The sequence below is a fragment of the Chelonia mydas genome, chromosome 11 (assembly GCF_015237465.2).
Source record: "Chelonia mydas isolate rCheMyd1 chromosome 11, rCheMyd1.pri.v2, whole genome shotgun sequence".
In the NCBI taxonomy this organism is placed as follows: domain Eukaryota; kingdom Metazoa; phylum Chordata; order Testudines; family Cheloniidae; genus Chelonia; species Chelonia mydas.
The window spans coordinates 74415746-74436984 of NC_051251.2; the positions used below are offsets into that span (position 1 = coordinate 74415746).

The 21239-nt window shown below is 44.2% G+C and overlaps 1 protein-coding gene across 9 annotated transcripts in view; it reads left to right on the top strand.

The window, feature by feature from the left end:
- LOC102939322 (zinc finger protein 271) overlaps positions 1-21239 on the top strand; it is a 76632-nt gene that overhangs the window by 5769 nt on the left and 49624 nt on the right. The window contains exons 1-2 of one of the 9 annotated variants that reach the window (XM_043525799.1): positions 8772-9475; positions 11033-11159. In XM_043525799.1, coding sequence (XP_043381734.1) covers positions 9257-9475; positions 11033-11159 — 346 coding nt within the window. In that variant the 5' untranslated portion in view covers positions 8772-9256. Of the gene's footprint in view, positions 1-8771; positions 9476-11032; positions 11160-21239 lie in introns of those variants that run through there. The other 8 variants (XM_043525800.1, XM_043525798.1, XM_043525797.1 and 5 more) reach the window with 8 other exon arrangements.

Below are 21239 nucleotides of genomic sequence, written 5' to 3' on the forward strand. Positions count from 1 at the left end.
TTCTTTTAAACATCTTAACTTGGATGTTAGGGGGCTTATTCCTTCACCCACTTACTTCCCTGGTCCTTCTCGCATGAACAGAGAGCAACAATACCCGAAGTCCAAAGGTGCAAACAATTCAATGTTTATCGGGGTGAACTTCCAACAAGCGTGATTCCAGTTTCCTTCCGTAGTATCCTCCTTCCCAGCTCTGACACCACAGAGCCTTACACCTGTGTCCCTGTTCCCATTCCTGCCCTTAGCAAAACAATATTTCAATTTCCTTACCCCCATTCCCTGTTCCCATTTCCCCCTTTAGCAAAACATGATTGCAATTTCCTTACCCCTATTCCCATCTCCCCTCTTTAGCAAACATGATTCCAATTTCTCCACCCCCATTCCCTGTTCCCATCTCTCCCACCCACACACCCACCCCCTCACTTCCTGATTGACTGCAAACTATATAGTAAAACTTGAGTTCGGCTTAGCTATACCTTAACGAATCATTTTCCTGAAATTTAGCTAACCAATCATAACATATTGTAACATGATTATGTAACCAATTATATCCCACCACCTTAATTAGTTTACACCCAGCAAAATTAATTATACAGGAGACCGGAACAATCACAGAACCAGACAGAGATTATACAGACAAACAATAGCAAAGTGGGAACTATAATGAAAAAACAATACAGAAGTGAGGATTTCACATCCCAGTATTGATAAGTGAGTTCTTGCCAGACAGGATGCTATCAAACTAAGTTTCCTTTTACATTTTCTAGGCACTTCCCTTTCTCTGGAGGTGATGGGCATTATCAGGACAGGATTGTATTCCTAACAGCCCAATAGCACCTTCTTTCAATGTGACTAGTTTGGGATGTGAGGATGTGACCGGTCACTTCCCAGCTTATGGCTGCCTCTGCTGCTTAGCCAAAGGCCTTAGCCTAAGCACAGGGCCTCAGACTGTCACAGTAAGAGAAGGCCCTTACACCAGCAGACAATGATTTTGATTCTTTCTTTTATACCTCTAGAACTAGCCAAGTGATAAGAATACACCTAAATTCTTAAAGTACAGGCCTTTGCAGACAGGCCTGAATATCTATATCCTAACAATGGATATTTCAATCTCTTTGTCACTCCTGGTATTACTTAGCAAGTGACACAGCCTAGATTCTGAAATCATAGCTTAATCTATGCGTTTTTCCCCTGCTACCTTCCCGGAGGCCAGCAGGTCCCCTGCTACCTTCCCGGAGGCCAGCAGGTCCCCTGCTACCTTCCCGGAGGCCAGCAGGTCCCCTGCTACCTTCCCGGAGGCCAGCAGGTCCCCTGCTACCTTCCCGGAGGCCAGCAGGTCCCCTGCTACCTTCCCGGAGGCCAGCAGGTCCCCTGCTACCTTCCCGGAGGCCAGCAGGTCCCCTGCTACCTTCCCGGAGGCCAGCAGGTCCCCTGCTACCTTCCCGGAGGCCAGCAGGTCCCCTGCTACCTTCCCGGAGGCCAGCAGGTCCCCTGCTACCTTCCCGGAGGCCAGCAGGTCTGGTTAACCTAATAGAAATGCCTTGCTCAACAGAGCTGGCGGTGTGCACACCAATATTTACAATAAATGAGATTTTTTACCAGTATTCCCCCTTTCACAATTCTCCACCAAAATGTTCTACCAATAAAATAAAAACCAGCAGGATCTTATTAAAGGGGAAAAGGCAAAATACCACATTTATTGTGGATACAGAAAGAATCATAGTAAGCCGTTAGTTATAGCTATAACATTCCATTCAATCTCATATTTATTCACACATTCATTCATACAAACACACACACACACAGGTTCTGCAAGGTTGTTATCATAGTTACCAGCCTTAGAGTTGCTCATGCCAAGCCACTGGCCAGGTGGCCTGGACATGAGGAGGGAGCAGGGCCTTGTCAGATGCTCATCTGATGCTCCTGGAAGTTGGTTTGCAGAATCAGACCCCAAAGTTCTCACTTTTTAGAGTCTATTTTTATAGGGATTTCTTCCTATGCCAGTCTATGGGAAATGCTTCATCATGCTGTTGCTGAATCAATCAGCAGATGTCACATTCCTGATGGCTCCGTGCTGCCAGATGTTATCTTGTTCTTTGGTTCTCCCATCCTTGAGGCTGTTGGGTGGATTCCAGTCTGCCCTCCGGGAGTCCTCTGGTTGTTTCCACTTGATGCCTTCTTCAGCCGATGGACACTGGATTCTTAAGCTGGCACTTCCCTGATCATTCAGTTATTATCCACACCAAGCATCCATCCACATACATCCTCTATCTCTATTTTAATCACAATTGTTAACAAAGCGAGATGAATACAACAAAAGGGCGGGCAGTCTCTGGGTGCTGTTTCTATTGTTAGAGTATTGCTTTGAGTCTCTCACTCTGTGAATTGCTTTGAGAACAGACTCTGTCTTAGAATGTACTAACACAATTAGCAGCTTGCAAGTTTCACACATAGAGGGAGAGAAACAGTACCAAAAACCAAGAGAGCTCTTAATTAGTAATACCCTGGAATTTAAACTATGGGGAATCAAACTCATTTGTGATTTTAATACAGAACTTCTTTAATATGATCCAACGGTATCAACTATTGATATAAAATCCCTCAAATTTTTTCACTTTCCTCTAATCTGTGACATATTCCTCATATTTTCCCCCTTTTCTTTTTAATTGCTGAACACTAGTGCCACATTTCAGATTTTTCGTTTCCAGGTAATTATCAGTTATTGATTTTAAAAAATCCCTTCCATCTTGTAGGAGTTCCCCTTGTTTTTCATGTGAAATCCCTTCTCCTTTTTTGGAGGGACCCTGTTGCCCTGAGTCATTCTCCACAGTGGAGGTTGCGGTGGGGTTAAATTCCCCAGTGATCAACTTTCCCCCTCACATCTGAGAATCATTTGTTTCCTCCTTTATCTTCATTAAAATCCACAGGGTTACTGATCAGAGAGACTTGCCTTATTTCAGAAACACATTCCAGGCAGGGGCCTCACAGTGTCTGGGAGAACCGTGTTAATGAACGGTATTTTAATGTCAAGATAAGGCATTAAGTGCTTAAAGTTATTTAGGCAACGCATTTTAGAAACAAATGAGTAAACAAAAGAGTTGAATATTTAAAGAAGAAAGTTATTATCTTATTAAAAGTTTTAACTAATAAGAGTTTGTAAAAATTCAAGTTATTTGCCCACTTTGTTGTATTAATTTAATGAACTTAATGCAGTTGCTATGACTTTGTGTGCTTTTAAGGATGCTATCCTATGGAACTAAGGAAAACCTACATTTCATATGTTAGTTAGGGGCTAGGATTAGAAGCAGAGTTGTCATTTCTGTTGCTTAGCAACCATATCTGCAAAAAAGTTAAGAGTCTCTTCCGCTGTTGCATTCCTGAAGCGTTAGAATAGTTACTTTACTGGACTTATTTAAGTAAAGTTACCACCTTACGTTGCTCCGTTTCTTCCTGCGACGGGTTGATCACTTTTATAACTTTTGAAAACCAAGAGGGCAGAAGTGAGGCGAAAGCAGGTGGAGAGCAATATAGGAAGGGAGGGAGACATGAGTCAGGAGAGATTAATTAATTCTGAGGAAATTTTAAAGTACAGGTAGCAGCAGTGAGTTTAGCGAACTGAGAGAGGATATAAAAGTAACCTTAATAGTATGTAAAAATAGTTGAGCAAAAAGGTTCTATAATTAGCTCTGAGTGGGGCTTTGTGGGTTAAAGCAGAGGGCTGGATACAGGGGTGAGCTGGAGCCGGTTCGCACTGGTTCACTGGAACCGGTTGTTAAATTTAGAAGCCCTTTTAGAACCGGAAGGGACAACCGGTTCTAAAAGGGCTTCTAAATTTAATAACCGGCCAAAAGTGGCGCCTTAGGCACCGACTCCGTGGGTGCTCCGGGGCTGGAGCACCCACGGGGAAAATTTGGTGGGTGCAGAGCACTCACCGGCAGCTCCCCGCCCTGCCCCAGCTCACCTCCGCTCTGCCTCCTCCCCTGAACGCACTGCCCAGCTCTGCTTCTCTCTCCCCCCCCCCCCCCCCAGCAGTTTCCTGCAAATCAGCTGTTTGCGCGGGAAGCGGAGTGGGGCTGAGAAGCAAGCAGCGGCTTTGCGCTCAGGCCCAGGGAGTCAGAGGGGAGCTGGGGCGCGGTGGCACGAGGCGGGCCGCCTGTGCCGCAGCAGGTAACCCGGGGGGGGGCGGGCGCAGGGGAACCTCTCCCCGCCCCAGCTCACCTCCGCCTCCCTGGGCCTGAGCGTGAAGCCGCCCCCTGCTTCTCCGCCTCCCACGGCTTCCCACACGAACAGCTGATTCGCGGGAAGCCGGGGGCGGGGGGGGGGGGGCAGAGAAGCAGAACAGGGTGGCGCATTCAGGGGAGGAGGCGGAGGCAGAACGGAGATGAGCTGGGGCCAGGCGCAGGGCGGGGAGCTGCCGAGCACCCACCAAATTTTCCCCGTGGGTGCTCCAGCCCCACGGCCGTTCCCCCTTCTGCCCCCCCAGCTACGCTACCCCACCCCTAGGAACCAGAGGGACCTGCCGGATGCTTCCTGGGAGCTGCCCCAGGTAAGCACCGCCGGGACTCCACACCTCGCCCCCGGCAGGACCCTCTGGCTCTTAGGGGTCGGGTGGGCACACTCTACGGTGGCCCACGAGACCCTCCTGCCCGGTTCTGGGGGCAGTGAGGGGACAGGGGAGGTGGGTGGATGGGGCAGGGATCCCGGGGGGCAGGGGCGGGCCACGACCCCCTCGTGGGGTGAGGAGGGAACCAGTTGTTAAGAATTTGGCAGCTCATCACTGGCTGGATATCTGTACCCATGGTTTTGATCCTGGCTCTGGGAGGAGAGTGGGGGTTGCTACCTGCTTCCACAAAACCTGAATTTGTTCTCCCAATACCTGTTGCTTTTGTCTGCTTGGCAAATGGATTGCTGGGGTTCCCTGCTGCAGTTAGCCATTTCTGGGGAACTCCATGCATACTTTAAAGATTTTTAGACTGTGTTTGCCAGCCTAAATTTTTACCTCTTGCTGGCTGCATTTTTTCTGACAATGCATTAATTCCCGGCGTTGGCCCAGTACTCTAGGTGTTTTACTTTGAAATCCTTTTTTATCCACTCTCCTGTGATCAAGAGCAGCCCCTGTTGTCTAATGTGCTCTGTGACCTATTCAGTTTCCTCCTCCATCTGATTTACCAATCTAGGGAAAGTATTGCTGGCAACTTCTCCCTCCTGTGCGCTTACTTCTCCCATTCTGACAAGCCACCCGTCTGGGTTTCGGTTTCACTGGAACATGGCTCCCATCATACGGTGGTGGTTGCAGTGTGGTAACCGCTACCCATGGACTGCTTAGTGGCTCTTGGTCTGGGTCATTCCACATGCTCCCATTCCAATAATTCCAGGTTCCATCCCTTAGTTTTGCTAGGGCCGCCTTTCTCCATTTCTGTCCCCACCCATCAGGCACTATCTAAGTACCCAGAGCCTGTTGTTGCCCACCAAGATGGATAGTAGCACTTCTCTTTTTTGCAGATTTTTTACAGCTGTTTCCAATTTTCTATTCTGTTTCTCAGCTTGCTGTGACAAATCTATTGCTTCTGCTATCTCCTTTTGTTTGTTTGTTTTTTCTGTTACTTGCCCTGCCAATTTTGTTGTTTGTTGTCTTAGCCATCTAACAGCCAGGCCCAGAGTTTGCAATATTCTACATTTCTTACTGTTGTTGTTCTTCTTCAAGGCTCCAGTCTCCGCCATAATCTTATAAAATCCAGTTCATGTTTCCCCACTTTCTTTTTTTACCTCACATGGACCGCCTCTACTCGTTACCCAGCCTGTCCAAACCTTATCAGACTCTGGGGGGATCTGTAGCTGGGGGATGGGGAGATTCCTTAGCTCGGAGCTTTCTGCCATCTTAGGCTGTGAACCCCAGAGCGGGCAGCTCACCACTTACCAAAGCAGTGGTCGGGTCACCAGTGTTGTTAGAGCTGCGGAGTGGTGCTCGCACTGCAGAGTTGTCAGTGCTGTGGTTCTTGGCGCTCCTGTGTTCTCTGCACTAGCAGGGAGTGCAGGTTGCATCTCAGTGCTCTTCGTTAAGAGAGGCCACAGGGTTAGCTCAGTGACAGTGGCGCTCAGCCAGGTTTATTGTCAACAAAGCACAGTACTGGTGCCCCATAGGAGCTACAGGGACACTAACACAGGTGTGCCTGCCACAAGGTACCAGTTCAATCAACATAACATGACACTATCCCCTAGACCAGAAAAAAGATGGTATGACTTCTCCTTTTATACGGAGATACAAACAAGTTACCTATTATGCTCTAGATTTTGTTATTGCTACAACTCTGCAGTGCTAGTAATCCATGTACCTGCTCGTTTGAACAAAACATCTTTATCCATTATTATGTCATCTCCTCCTGTACCATGTCTTGGGAATATGTTTACGTAGTTAGATGAGAACTTTGGGTGTTCTTGTACCATCCTCTGAGATCAGGCTTCTGCTTACGAGGTGTTAGCTAATACCTAGTGTGTTGCTATTCTGCCAAGGCCAGATGTTCTCTGATTCACAACCTTTGGTTCATACCATTATGTCTACACTGCGCAGCTTCCAGTGGCACAGCCGTGCTGCTAAAGCCTTGCCGCTGTAAGGTGTGCAGTGTAGCCACCCTTTGTTGGCAAGGGAGAGCTCTCCTGACAACAAAATAAAACCACCCCAGAGAGGGGCCGTAGCTTCATCAGCAGGAGAGTGTCTCCCACCGACATAGCGCTGTCCACATCGGTGCTTTTCATGTTTAGAACTTTTGTTGTTGGGGGCGTGTTGTTTGTTTGTTTGTTTTTTCCACACCCTGGAGCAACAAAAGTTTTAATGACATAAGTGCAGTGTAGACGTAGCCTCAATTATGCCTAGTGTCACCGTGTCTCAGTAGGTCACAGCTGAGGATGCCAGATTCAGGACAAACTGCTGAGAAATAGGGCAGACTCACCCTAAACTGGTGGTTATTCTTCCATGAGATATACCAAACCAGCAACAAAAGTGCATTTCTGACTTCTTGTTGGCCAGTGTGGCGAGACAGAAATTTAGTCTCCTTAGGTATCCTAGCCCTGGTTTCACAACCCAGATACTAGACTAAATGATGAGTGGTTATTTAAAACCGGTTTCATCAACCAAAGGGTTCTTCTGATCTCAAAGGACCAGCCACATACCCAGGTCAGGGTATAACTCGGATCTTACCCAATAGTCACGCTGTTGCCAATCCCTTAGTATCTAATATCTAAAGGTTTATTTATTAGAGAAAAGAAAGAGGAGAGAGTTAAAATGGTCAAAGGAATCAAATACACACAATCATTGCAAAATTCTTGGATTAGTTTTATAGCAGTGATAGAATAACCTGCTGGCTTATAATGTCTCTGGTAACATCCAAAAGATTGGAAGGTCCTCAGTCCATTGGTTGTAATGCTGCTTTTACTTAAGACCATAGTCCCGAGACCAGAGCAGGAAAGAGGCAAAATGAAGATGTTTCCAGAGCCTTTTGTACTTTCTGCCATGTGGAGATGCTCTCGGTACAGTAGTTAGTGGAAATATACAGGCACAAGACAAAGTCCATTGTCAAATGCCCTTGCATGCTTCGATGAGTCATAGTAGGAGCCATTGTCCTTATTTGGGCTACAAGGTCCCAGGAAGGCCCACCGAGTGGAGACATGCTTCTTCTATGACCCATTGTTTTACTTAATGGGCTATCAACTTGAATGGTTCACTCAGAATGTGCTGGCTAGACTGGATGTCAACTACCTTGAGGGTGTTACCCAGGAGTAAGCACATTTGAAATACAAGTATACAGTCAATATTCATAACTTCAGGTACAACAGTGATACATGCATACAGATAGGATAATCTCATTCAGCAAACCACAACTTTTCCACTGACACCTTACATGACATACTTTGTACCAGATTTGTTGCAATTGCATAACAGTGGTAGCAAAAATGATATACATGGTCATATTTTAATCACATAACGTCACACCTAGGGCTCCAGAAAGGTCTTCACCTTCATGGGTGCGAGAGGCCATTAAGTAGTCTTTGCATTGTGGTGTTCCACAATGGCCATTTAGTTTTGATAGGCCTTCTTGATGTTCAGCAACTCACAAGCATTGTATAGAGACTAAACACGTTCTTACAAGTCGAACACCTATCTTGAGCAGTACTAACATACAGGTGAGCTGGTTTCCTGCTCTGAATTTGTCAGTGCTCAGCTGATGCCTACAGCCTTGGCAAAAGCTTGCGCCTGGTCTACCAGTGTCACGGGGGGACAGAAGATGCTGGCTGGGTTTGTACCTGGGCCTGGAGGACTGCATTCTGGTCATGGAGCATGATGCCCTTAGCATGCAGTTCGTGCACGACTCCAACAACGTTCAAGGAGGTGGGTTGGACTCCTGCTGAGGTGGTTCCACGGGGGAGTGTTAACCACACAAAATTTTCTGTTGCTTGCACTCTAGAGCACCCACCTCTACCTGGTTCCTAGGGCTCAAGATGTAACCCTCTTAATTTAGGCACCTACCCGTACCCTGTTCCTAGGGGTCAGGAGTAACCCTGTCAATTTAGGCACCCATTCCCGCCAGCCTTAATATAAACTGGGGTCCAAAAGGGAGTTATTTGGGAACCAACTCCAGGGCACAGCCCAATCAGAGCTACCAGACCTCAACACTCTGCCACTGTGCAGAAACTGGAGTCCCCCAGATGGACTTGATCCTGACTGGTCATCAAGAAAAGTTCATCTGTCTTATTGGGAGTGGTGAGCATTGTATGTGTAAGCGTGTGCATTCTGTTTTGGTTATTGCTAATAAATAGAGGTTAAGTAGGTTATTACTGTGTAAAGCTCTTTCACTGGTAAAAGACCCCGTAAACCTGCAAAAGATTAAGCCCGGAGGGAATGAGTGTTTGCCCGGAGCCTGGAGGGAGTGGGTGTTTGCCTAGAGCCCCGGGGACAGTGATGGGGGAATCCTCCTAATCATCTCCTTTGATTCCACTCTTCTTGGTTCAGAGACTGTATCATATAGAGAGCATTTAACCATGTCCCGAAGGGTTAATCCAGGTGGGAGAGGCTGAGTCTGTGCTGTAATAAAGTCACAAAGGGTATGTCTGCACTGCAATAAAACATCTGTGGCATGCCCCTGTCAGCTGACTTGGACTCATGGGAATCGGGTTGTGGGGCTGGATCCTGACCCTGGACGTATATACACTGCAATTTGTTAACTCTGTAGCCTGTAGGCTAACCATGGGTTTTGTTGCAGTGTAGATGTACCCTAAGTGTTTCTCAGTGAAGCAAAATCTAGAATGTCTGTTTTCAGGGAGAACGCCTGCAACGAATAGAGAATGTAAAATGGACAAAACCTCCTCTGAAATCGCTCCAATTGCCCTTCTCACCCTGACAGGCTGCAAGATAACATCTATATTTTGCTCCAGATCATCCCACACTCCCAGGGGAAAGGAAATGGCATCAGTGGAGCTGGCTCAGGTAAGGGATAGTCTGGGAGTTGCTGGTGGGTTCTGGCGGGCGGGAGAGGGGCAGTAAATATACAGGAGGATGGGAGCTGCTGGAGGTGGGAGGAGGGGGGAAGGAAATAGATAATGTGGGGAAAGGGAGGGGACAGGGTGTGACTATCCTGCTGGAGCTAGTTGACTCTGGGCCTTGCTTTCAAGGAACAAACTCATGGGGGTTGGGAGTGGGACTTCTCCTGTTTGTGGAACAGGAAGTAAGCCCCCTGGCCAGAACTGGGAAAACTTTCCAGATTCCCAGTGCTGGAGCAGGTCATTGATAAAAATGTTAAATAGAACAGGGCCAAGAACTAATCCCTGTGAGACCCCACTAGAAACACACCTACTCAACCATGGTTCTCCACTTACAATTATGTTTTGAGACCTATCAGCCACTTCTTAATTTATTTCATGTGTGCAATGTTAATTTTGAATTTTTCTGGTTGTTTAATCAAAAGATCTTTCTGTACCAAGTCAAATGCCTTACAGATGTCTACATATCTTTATCAACGTTACTATCTTTATGAACCAAACTTCTAATCTCATCCAAAAAGACATGCACTTAGTTTGATAGGTTCTAAATCTGTGTTGATCGATGTTAATTGTATTACCCTTCTTTAATTCTTTATTAGTACATTTATCAGATGCTCCATTATCTTTCCTGGTATCAATGTCAGATGGACAGTCCTATAATTACTTGTGTCATCCCTTTTAAACCTTCTGAACATTGACACAGGACTATCTTTCTTCCATTCTTCTGGAGTTTTCCCAGTGTTCCAAGACCCATTGGGAATCAACTGTAATGGTCCAGCGGCTCCTCAGCCAATTCTTTTAAAACTCCTGAATGCAAGTTATCTGGACCTGCTGATTTTAAATATGTATAACTTTAATAGCTGCTGTTTAACATCGTCATGAGTTATTGGAATGGAAAGAATTTTCCCCAGGTACAAGAACAGAATTATTAATTGAACATTTTTGCCTTCTCTATATGATTACTGATAATTCTATCATAGTAATGGACCAGTACCATTGTTAGGATTCTTTATGTTCTTAATATACTTTTAAAAAAATCTGTCCTATTGGCCTTAGATTTCCCCTTCTGACCTTAGATTTCCCCTTCTGACCCTTTGTTTCCCTTATGAATTTTCTACAATTCGAAGCTGCTGATTTGCATTCTTTCCTGTTGACTTCCCCTTTATTCCATTTGGTATCTATTGTGTTTTTATGGTTAGGGTTTTGGGATTCCTACCAGGGGACTCTCCCTGGACCCTACTGGGGTTCCATCTCCTGTACCAGCCCCTGGATAGTAGGTGTGTGATAAATGTGAAGACCCTTGTTCCCTCTTTGTGCTGGCCGGGACAAGGGGCGCGCTTTCTCTCTCTCTCTCTCCCCTCACCCCGATGCCTCTTGGCTGCCCTGAGTGGTACAGGGCTGGGATTCTGCTACCATGTCCCTCGCAGAGCATTCATTCTACTGGCCCTGCTCTCCTGTGAATACTGGGTAGCAGGTACTGAGTGGGCGACTCTTGTTCTTTCAGGGGCCAGTGACCTTTGAGGAGCTGGCTGTGTACTTCACGGAGGGGGAATGGGCTCTGCTAGACCCTGCCCAGAGAGCCCTCTACAGGGAGGTCATGCAGGAGAACTATGCCACTGTGGCCTCACTGGGTAAGGATTCCTGTTTTATTGTTATTAGAAGCAGTGGGATCTCTACAGAACCCCGAGTAGTAATAACTCTAGATCTTTACACAGCCTGTAATTTTTGACACGTTTTCATGCCCTGCTTTTTGCCTTGCGTCCTTCCCCGGACATGTGTGTTTTTGATATTGGCCATTTTTACTTAACTTTTTTTTTTTTTTTTTTTAACAAATACTAAACTCTTGTCCTCCGTCCACCACTCACTGCCCCCCATGTAACCTCTCCCCCTGTATCTACCCACTGCGACCCTGGCCACCATTCCTGAGTCCTTGCTTTGTTCCTCCCTCCCAGAGGACAACCGCTGCCCTGTCACAAATGTACACTTTGTCGATGATGTCACAGGGTGGCAGTGAGAGTTCTTGTGACTTGCTACGTCTTTTTTTCCCCCACCTCCAGTAGCCATGGTCTGTCTTCCCTCCAGGCTTTTTGGATCTTTTAGCCAGTCCCTTCCGAGGGCACGTGGCCCAGTTCTTGTTTCTTACATTTTCCTTTTCCAGCGGAATTAGAGTCTGTTGCTCCTGAAATATAGTGTCTAATTCCCCAGCCTTCCGCAGACACGAGGAGTTTTTAATACTCCCACCTACTGCATCTGACTCACTAGACTCCATAATTCTCCAAAATGTGCTTATCTGATGTCACACGTCTGGGGGAGCTACACCTTTGACCCCCTCCGAGGTCTGCTCAAGAAATGGCCTCTCAGGTACCAGGCCTCCAACCATCACCTGTCTGTGGGCAGGGACATAGGTGCCTCTGCATTTCGACCAAGGTTTGAGGCTTGCAGTCCCCTTGCCCTTCATTGCGTTCAGTGGCTTAAAGTCCAACCCCTGTGCTTTGCTTTCTCTCACAGAATCATAGAAGATTAGGGTTGGAAGAGACCTCAGGAGGTCATCTAGTCCAACCCCCTGCTCAAAGCAGGACCAACACCAACTAAATCATCCCAGCCAGGGATTTGTCAAGCTGGGCCTTAAAAACCTCTAAGGATGGAGATTCCAGCACCTCCCAAGGTAATCGATTCCAGTGCTTCACCACCCTCCTAGTGAAATAGTGTTTCCTAATATCCAACCTAGATCTCCCCCACTGCAACTTGAGACCATTGCTTCTTGTTCTGTCATCTGCCACCACTGAGAACAACTGAGCTCCATCCCCTTTGGAACCCCCCTTCAGGTAGTTGAAGGCTGCTATCAAATCCCCCCTCACTCTTCTCTTCTGCAGACTAAATAAGCCCAGTTCCCTCAGCCTCTCTTCGTAAGTCATGTGTCCCAGCCCCTTAATAATTTTTGTTGCCCTCCGCTGGACTCTCTCCAATTTGTCCACATCCCTTCTGTAGTGGGGGGACCAAAACTGGTCGCAACATTCCAGGTGTGGCCTCATCAGTGCTGAATAGAGGGGAATAATCACTTCCCTTGATCTGTTGGCAATGCTCCTCCTAATGCAGCCCAATATGCCGTTGGCCTTCTTGTCAACAAGGGCACACTGTTGACTCGTATCCAGCTTCTCGTCCACTGTAATCCCCAGGTCCTTTTCTGCAGAACTGCTGCTTAGCCAGTTGGTCCCCAGCCTGTAGTGTTGCATGGGATTCTTCCTTCCGAAGTGCAGGACTCTGTACTTGTCCTTGTTGAACGTCGTCAGATTTCTTTTGGCCCAATCCTCCAATTTGTCTAGGTCACTCTGGACCCTATCCCTACCCTCCAGCATATCTACCTCTCTGCCCAGCTTAGTGTCATCTGCGAACTTGCTGAGGGTGCAATTCATCCCATCATCCGGATCATTAGTAAAGATGTTGAACAAAACTGGCCCCAGGACTGACCCTTGGGACACTCTGCTTGATACTGGCTGCCAACTAGACATTGAGCTGTTGATCACTGCCCGTTGAGCCCAACAATCTAGCCAGCTTTTTATCCACCTTATAGGCCGTTCATCCAATCCATACTTTTTTAACTTGCTGGCAAGGATACTGTGGGAGACCGTATCAAAAGCTTTGCTAAAGTCAAGATATATCACATCCACCGCTTTCCCCATATCCACAGTGCCAGTTATCTCATCATAGAAGGCAATCAGGTTGGTCAGGCATAACTTGCCCTTGGTGAATCCATGTTGACTGTTCCTGATCACCTTCCTCCCAAGTGCTTCAAAATGGCTTCCTTGAGGACCTGCTCCATGATTTTGCCGGGGCCTGAAGTGAGGCTGACTCGTCTGTAGTTCCCCAGGTTCTCTTTCTTCCCTTTTTTGAATATGGCCACTATATTTGCCTTTTTTCCAATCGTCTGGGACCTCCCCCGATCACCACGAATTTTCAAAGATAAGGGCCAATGGCTCTGCAATCACATCAGCCAACTCCCTCAGCACCCTTGGATGCATTTGATCCAGACCCATGGACTTGTGCATGTCCAGCTCTCCAAGGTCTGTGTGTGTGCGTGTGTGTGACGGATGTGGGAATTTTGGCAATATTTCTGTTACTCCAGTACACGCCTCAACTGCCCTCTGTATTTGGTGTTGCTCTGCTCTGAGTGTGAACAGCTGTCACAGGGTGATACAAATGGCTCATGAAGGCACTGACCGTGACTAACCCATATCAGTGGAAGACCTTACAGAGTCCATGGTAACCCCCAGGACTGAACACTTGACACCTATTAATGAGAGGCTCCCAGCTTGTCTGGGTGGAGCGCACGTGAACTCAGTGTGTTTTGAGGAGCAGGAGGAACTGGGCTCTCAGAAACAAGGAGCTTTCCTGAAACTAAGACGCAGGGACAGATACAGGGAAAGGACAACAAGATCGTTCCTACAGCAGCATGGCTCAAGGGCTTTGGCCAGTATGGATTATGTCTTAACCTTTACTTCTGTGTGCTAACCTAAGGATTTGCCTCTGCTGCGTTCCAGTAGGCTAATAAACCCTACCGTTTTTGAAAAGGCTGCCGGGTGTTATACCAATAAAATAAAAACCAGCAGGATCTTATTAAAGGGGAAAAGGCAAAATACCACATTTATTGTGAATATAGAAAGAATCATAGTAAGCAGTTAGTTATAGCTATAACATTCCATTCAATCTCATATTTATTCACACGTATACGTACACGTTCTGCAAGGGTGTTATCATAGTTACCAGCCTTAGAGTTGCTCATGCCAAGCCGCTGGCCTGGACATGAGGAGGGAGCAGGGCCTTGTCAGATGCTCATCTGATGCTCCTGGAAGTTGGTTTGCAGAATCAGACCCCAAAGTTCTCACTTTCCAGAGTCCATTTTTATAGAAATTTCTTTCTATGTCAGTCTATGGGAATTGCTTCATCATGCTTTTGCTGAATCAATCGGCAGATAGCACATTCCTGACGGCTCCGTGCTGCCAGATGTTATCTTGTTCTTTGGTTCTCCCATTCTTGAGGCTGTTGGGGGGATTCCAGTCTGCCCCCCCGGGGGTCCTCTGGTTATTTCCACTTGACGCCTTCTTCAGCCAATGGACACTGGATTCTTAGGCTGGCACCTCCCTGATCATTCAGTTATTATCCACGCCAAGCATCCATCCACATACATCCTCTATCTCTATTTTAATCACAATTGTTAATACAACAAAAGGGCGGGGAGTCTCTGGGTGCTGTTTCTGTTGTTACAGAGTATTGCTTTGAGTCTCTCTCTCTGTGATTTGCTTTGAGAACAGACTGTCTTAGAATGTACTAACGCAATTAGCAGCTTGCAAGTTTCACACATAGAGGGAGAGAAACAGTACCAAAAACCAAGAGAGCTCTTAATTAGTAATACCCTGGAATTTAAACTATGGGGAATCAAACTCATTTGTGATTTTAATACAGAACTTCTTTAATATGATCCAGCATAATCCCCCTTTTGACACTAAGATTTATAATCGTCAGTGTCACTTTCTATGTAGCCTATTCAAGAGAAGGTACTGTGAGGCAATTTGAGTTTGTGATTCCAATTCATGCCACATACATGATCCTAGTGATGTATCTTTACTACAAGGTTCTGGGGCAACAGGCAAGGTGAGGCACACCCACTTTTGAGGAGTCCATTCGGTACAACCTCTAGTGTCCAATAGCTTCCCTCCCTCCCCAGCCCACTGGCTCGAGGTCCAGGGTAGCCAGAAGGATCCCATGTGTAATATGGGGAGTGGGTTAACCTTTAATACATTTGCCTCCAGGGACTGTTGGTGTGCAATTTTGACAACAGTTTCTCCCATTAACAAGTCTGGTTTACAATACTGGAAACATATTGCATCCGTTCATATTGATAAGTGTCAAACAATGATCTCTTTCTTTTTTAACAAATGCATCAAACCCTTAATATTTCCCAATATGACCCAGAACATTTTGTGTTCCAAAGTAGCTAGTGCAAGTATCTGCATTTCAGTGCATCCCATAGCTATGGCTGTGTAGTTTCCTATTCTTAAATTTTTTTTCCTTATGCATAAGCCATGTGGTAGTATTAAGCCATTGCCAAAGATTCCATTGGGCTTTTAGGTTACCCAGACCAATTTGGACCAAGTCTACGTTGGCATGTACTTGTTTTTGTATCAGGCTGTCCTGTAGCTGGGACACAGAGCTTAATTTATTTTTAAGTACCTGCCGGTTTGCAGTATTTTTTTTTTTTTTTTTTTTAAACGCACAACAGTGCTAGCAATAAGACAAAACATAGAACACAAAACAGTTTCTATTGTGACAGTAGATTCATGGTATTGGGTTGCTCTTCAGCTGGCATCAGCTTTTCCTGATTTTCTGAAACAGAAAAAGAACATGTTTCTACCCCTTTTGGGGTGGCAGATTATTGCTTGAAATCTTTCTTTTACAAATATCCTTGCTGATTGCAGGCAAAACACAGGAAAATATGGGGGTAATTCCTCTGTTTGTTCTATAGGCAGGCCAGGTTTCAATGGCTTTTATCTTTTAAGGGTTATGGGGAAATTATCCCACTGTTTCGTCATTAAATCCCTGAGGTGGGGTACCTCAGTTTCCCTTCTTATACAGCAGACCAAGTTTATAATGTTTTTCCTGCTGTGTTAAGCTTTAAGTTAATTTACAGGTAATAGCTGACAAGCATCATTACCATGTGACCTTAAAGGATTTTTCCAAAAATCATACACACTATACATTGTTACAGGGGTACTTATTATCATTAAATTTATTTAAATTCTCTTGTTATCCCATGCCTTTTATTTAGACAATTTGTTTGCTGACCAGGTGTGTCCTTTATCTGCAGCTCCTTTGTGCTGCTAGTTCTTTCCTTCCTTTATCATTTAGGTCATTTGCATTTTCACAGACGCTTCCTGCTTTTGGATTTAAAGCCATCAGCAGCTCAGAGACACAATCTTAAAAGGGACACAATCAACTTTCACCAGAGTTTTAATCACTTTTAACTTCTGCTTCCAAAACACACAGCAATCTGAAAAAGAAATCCCAACCTATTGTGGCTCCCTTTGGAGCCCCAATAGCATTTTAATTAAGTAGCATGGTATGTTTGCATTTCTTTTGCCCCTTCTACAATATACCCTGCACATGTTCTGGGGCAAATGCACATTCCTTCTATAGTTTAACTTCTATAACATTATCCATATCTATTTTTTTACATAAGGTATCGCTATTTCTTCTTTTTTTTTGCTTAGAGTTTTCATGTACCTTTATCAAAGTGACAGTCTGATTACTCAGAGCCATTTTAAGATTCAGTGTTTCTAACATTGCTTCTTTTTGTTTTGTGCACCTCACCCCTGCTGTTGCTTCAGAAGGGCACTGTCTTTTTTAATTTTTTATTTACTACAACTCTCATCTGCTATTTTGTTATAAAAACAAACAAAAATCAAGCAAACAAACAAAAAGAATCCAGAATTTTTTTTTTCTATTCTCCAGATTTTGACTGCCCTGCTGCAGCCACAACTTAAAAACATTTTCAATTTTGTAAAGCATTGAGTTACCTTTTAAGGGTTAAATGCCAAATCCCAAAGCCAAACAACACTAATTACCTGTGTCTAGAAAAAGGACTGTAAGTTTTGTAACTTTGAATTAAAGAGTCAAATGGATTTTTAGTGGCATTATTTAAAACAAAAACAAAACCAATTGGTCCTTAGAACTTTACATATTTACAAACACACAGATGTTGTACCAATAAAATAAAAACCAGCAGGATCTTATTAAAGGGAAAAAAGGCAAAATACCACATTTATTGTGAATACAGAAAGAATCATAGTAAGCAGTTAGTTATAGCTATAACATTCCATTCAATCTCATATTTATACACACACACACACACACACACACACACACACAGAGGTTCTGCAAGGTTGTTATCATAGTTACCAGCCTTAGAGTTGCTCATGCCAAGCCACTGGCCAGGTGGCCTGGACATGAGGAGGGAGCAGGGCCTTGTCAGATGCTCATCTGATGCTCCTAGAAGTTGGTTTGCAGAATCAGACCCCAAAGTTCTCACTTTCCAGAGTCCATTTTTATAGGAATTTTTTTCTATGCCAGTCTATGGGAATTGCTTCATCATGCTGTTGCTGAATCAATCAGCAGATGTCACATTCCTGATGGCTCCGTGCTGCCAGATGTTATCTTGTTCTTTGGTTCTCCCATTCTTGAGGCTGTTGGGGGGATTCCAGTCTGCCCTCCGGGGGTCCTCTGGTTATTGCCACTTGATGCCTTCTTCAGCCGATGGACACTGGATTCTTAGGCTGGCACCTCCCTGATCATTCAGTTATTATCCACGCCAAGCATCCATCCACATACATCCTCTATCTCTATTTTAATCACAATTGTTAATACAACAAAAGGGCGGGGAGTCTCTGGGTGCTGTTTCTGTTGTTACAGAGTATTGCTTTGAGTCTCTCTCTCTGTGATTTGCTTTGAGAACAGACTGTCTTAGAATGTACTAACGCAATTAGCAGCTTGCAAGTTTCACACATAGAGGGAGAGAAACAGTACCAAAAACCAAGAGAGCTCTTAATTAGTAATACCCTGGAATTTAAACTATGGGGAATCAAACTCATTTGTGATTTTAATACAGAACTTCTTTAATATGATCCAGCATAATCCCCCTTTTGACACTAAGATTTATAATCGTCAGTGTCACTTTCTATGTAGCCTATTCAAGAGAAGGTACTGTGAGGCAATTTGAGTTTGTGATTCCAATTCATGCCACATACATGATCCTAGTGATGTATCTTTACTACAAGGTTCTGGGGCAACAGGCAAGGTGAGGCACACCCACTTTTGAGGAGTCCATTCGGTACAACCTCTAGTGTCCAATAGCTTCCCTCCCTCCCCAGCCCACTGGCTCGAGGTCCAGGGTAGCCAGAAGGATCCCATGTGTAATATGGGGAGTGGGTTAACCTTTAATACATTTGCCTCCAGGGACTGTTGGTGTGCAATTTTGACAACAGTTTCTCCCATTAACAAGTCTGGTTTACAATACTGGAAACATATTGCATCCGTTCATATTGATAAGTGTCAAACAATGATCTCTTTCTTTTTTAACAAATGCATCAAACCCTTAATATTTCCCAATATGACCCAGAACATTTTGTGTTCCAAAGTAGCTAGTGCAAGTATCTGCATTTCAGTGCATCCCATAGCTATGGCTGTGTAGTTTCCTATTCTTAAATTTTTTTTTCTTATGCATAAGCCATGTGGTAGTATTAAGCCATTACCAAAGATTCCATCGGCCTTTTAGGTTACCCAGACCAATTTGGACCAAGTCTACATTGGCATGTACTTGTTTTTGTATCAGGCTGTCCTGTAGCTGGGACAGAAAGCTTAATTTATTTTTAAGTTCCTGCAGGTCTTCAGTATTTTTTTTTTTTTAAATGCACAACAGTGCTAGCAACAAGACAAAACACAAGACAAAACATAGAACACAAAACACAATTTCTATTGTGACAGTAGATTCATGGTATTGGGTTCTTTTCAGCTGGCATCAGCTTTTCCTGATTTTCTGAAAGACAAAAAGAACATGTTTCTACCCCTTTTGAGGTGGCAGATTATTGCTTAAAATATTTCTTTTACAAATACCCTTGCTGATTGTAGGCAAAACAGAGGAATTGCCCCCACTTTTTCCTGTTTTTGTTCTATAGGCAGACCAGGTTTCAATGGCTTTTATCTTTTAAGGGTTATGGGGAAATTATCCCTCTGTTTAGTCATTAAATCCCTGAGTTTTCCTTCTTATACAGCAGACCAAGTTTATAATGTTTTTCCTGCTGTGTTAAGCTTTAAGTTTTATTTACAGGTAATAACTGAGAAGCATCATTACCATACAACCTTAAAGGGTTTTTCCAAAAATCATACACACTATACGTTGTTACAGGGATACTTATCATTAAATTTATTAAACTTATCTTGTTATACCATGCCTTTTATTTAGACAATTTGTTTGCTGACCAAATGTGTCCTTTATGTGCAGCTCCCTTGTGCTGCTCGTTCTTTCCTTCCTTTATCATTTAGGTCATTTGCATTTTCACAGACGCTTCCTGCTTTTGGATTTAAAGCCATCAGCAGCTCAGAGACTCTATCTTAAAAGGGACACAATCAACTTTCACCAGAGTTTTGATTACTTTTAACTTCTGCTTCCAAAACACACAGCAATCTGAAAAAAGAAATCCCAACCTATTGTGGCTCCCTTTGGAGCCCTAATAGCATTTTAATTAAGTAGCATGGTATGTTTGCATTTCTTTTGCCCCTTCTACAATATACCCTGCACGTGTTCTGGGGCAAATGCACATTCCTTGCATAGTTTAACTTCTATAACATTATCCATATCAATTTTTACATAAGGTGTCACTATTTCTTTTTTTTTTGCTTACAGAGTTTTCATGTACCTTTATCAAAGTGACAGTCTGATTACTCAGAGCCATTTTAAGATTCAGTGTTTCTAACATTGCTTCTTTTTGTTTTGTGCACCTCACCCCTGCTGTTGCTTCAGAAGGGCACTGTCTTTTTTTTTAAAATTTTTTTTTTTTACTACAACTCTCATCTGCTATTTTGTTATAAAAACAAACAAAAATCAAGCAAACAAACAAAAAGAATCCAGAATTTTTTTTTTCTATTCTCCTGATTTTGACTGCCCTGCTGCAGCCACAACTTAAAAACATTTTAAATTTTGTAAAGCATTGAGTTACCTTTTAAGGGTTAAATGCCAAATCCCAAAGCCAAACAACACTAATTACCTGTGTCTAGCAAAAAGGTCTGTCAGTTTTGCAACTTTGAATTAAAAAGTCAAATGGATTTTTAGTGGCATTGTTTAAAACAAAAACAAAACCAATTGGTCCTTAGAACTTTACATATTTACACACACACAGATAGATACATACACATTTTCTTTTCCTTAACATCCCTTCCACACTGCTCTGTTTTTTTTTGTTTGTTTGTTTGTTTTTTTACATCTTACGTTCCCTTTATACATTTGAGGCAGCTAAGTTCCAATAGAACCCCCTTATGTTCTTTTAGCAAATTTGACTAAATTGTCCAGTCAAATGATTTTAATCAGTTTATTTTTGCCTGGCTAATTTACAGACATTCCTTTGGAAAAGGGCCCATTTTCCCTTCAGAATGGCTGCAAAGAAACCAAGAATGCTCTTTCTCTAACACTTTTCCTTTTTAACATTTTCACAGAGTTTAGCTGCTTAATTCCCTCCAGCCTCTGCAGAGTTAAAAGAGAGTAAAAAAAAGTTCTCTTTGTAATTATGCCTGGGGGTGCCGTACATAGGACCTTCTCCCCCTTTACCTGCGTCCCTCCAGCCTCTGCAGAGTGAACTTTTTCACTCTTTTTGTATTCTTTCACTATTTTCAGCTGGCTTTGGGTACTTGTAGCCAGCACCTTCCGATTGTCTGCTCCCTTTTCCATTTGTGCCTTTTCCTCTTTACATGAAGACAAGCGGAGGTAAGAATCCTTACATGCCTCCCACAACAACCAAATTGCTGCTGCATCTCTGTTGGCAGCACTAGAAGGTTTGTATATGAGGATATACTGAGCCAATCTACCCTCCAGGTCCAAAATAGTGCAGACATCAGCTAGGGCTTGTTTAGTCCAAGGACTGTGCCCACATTTTTGAAGAATTTGTTTA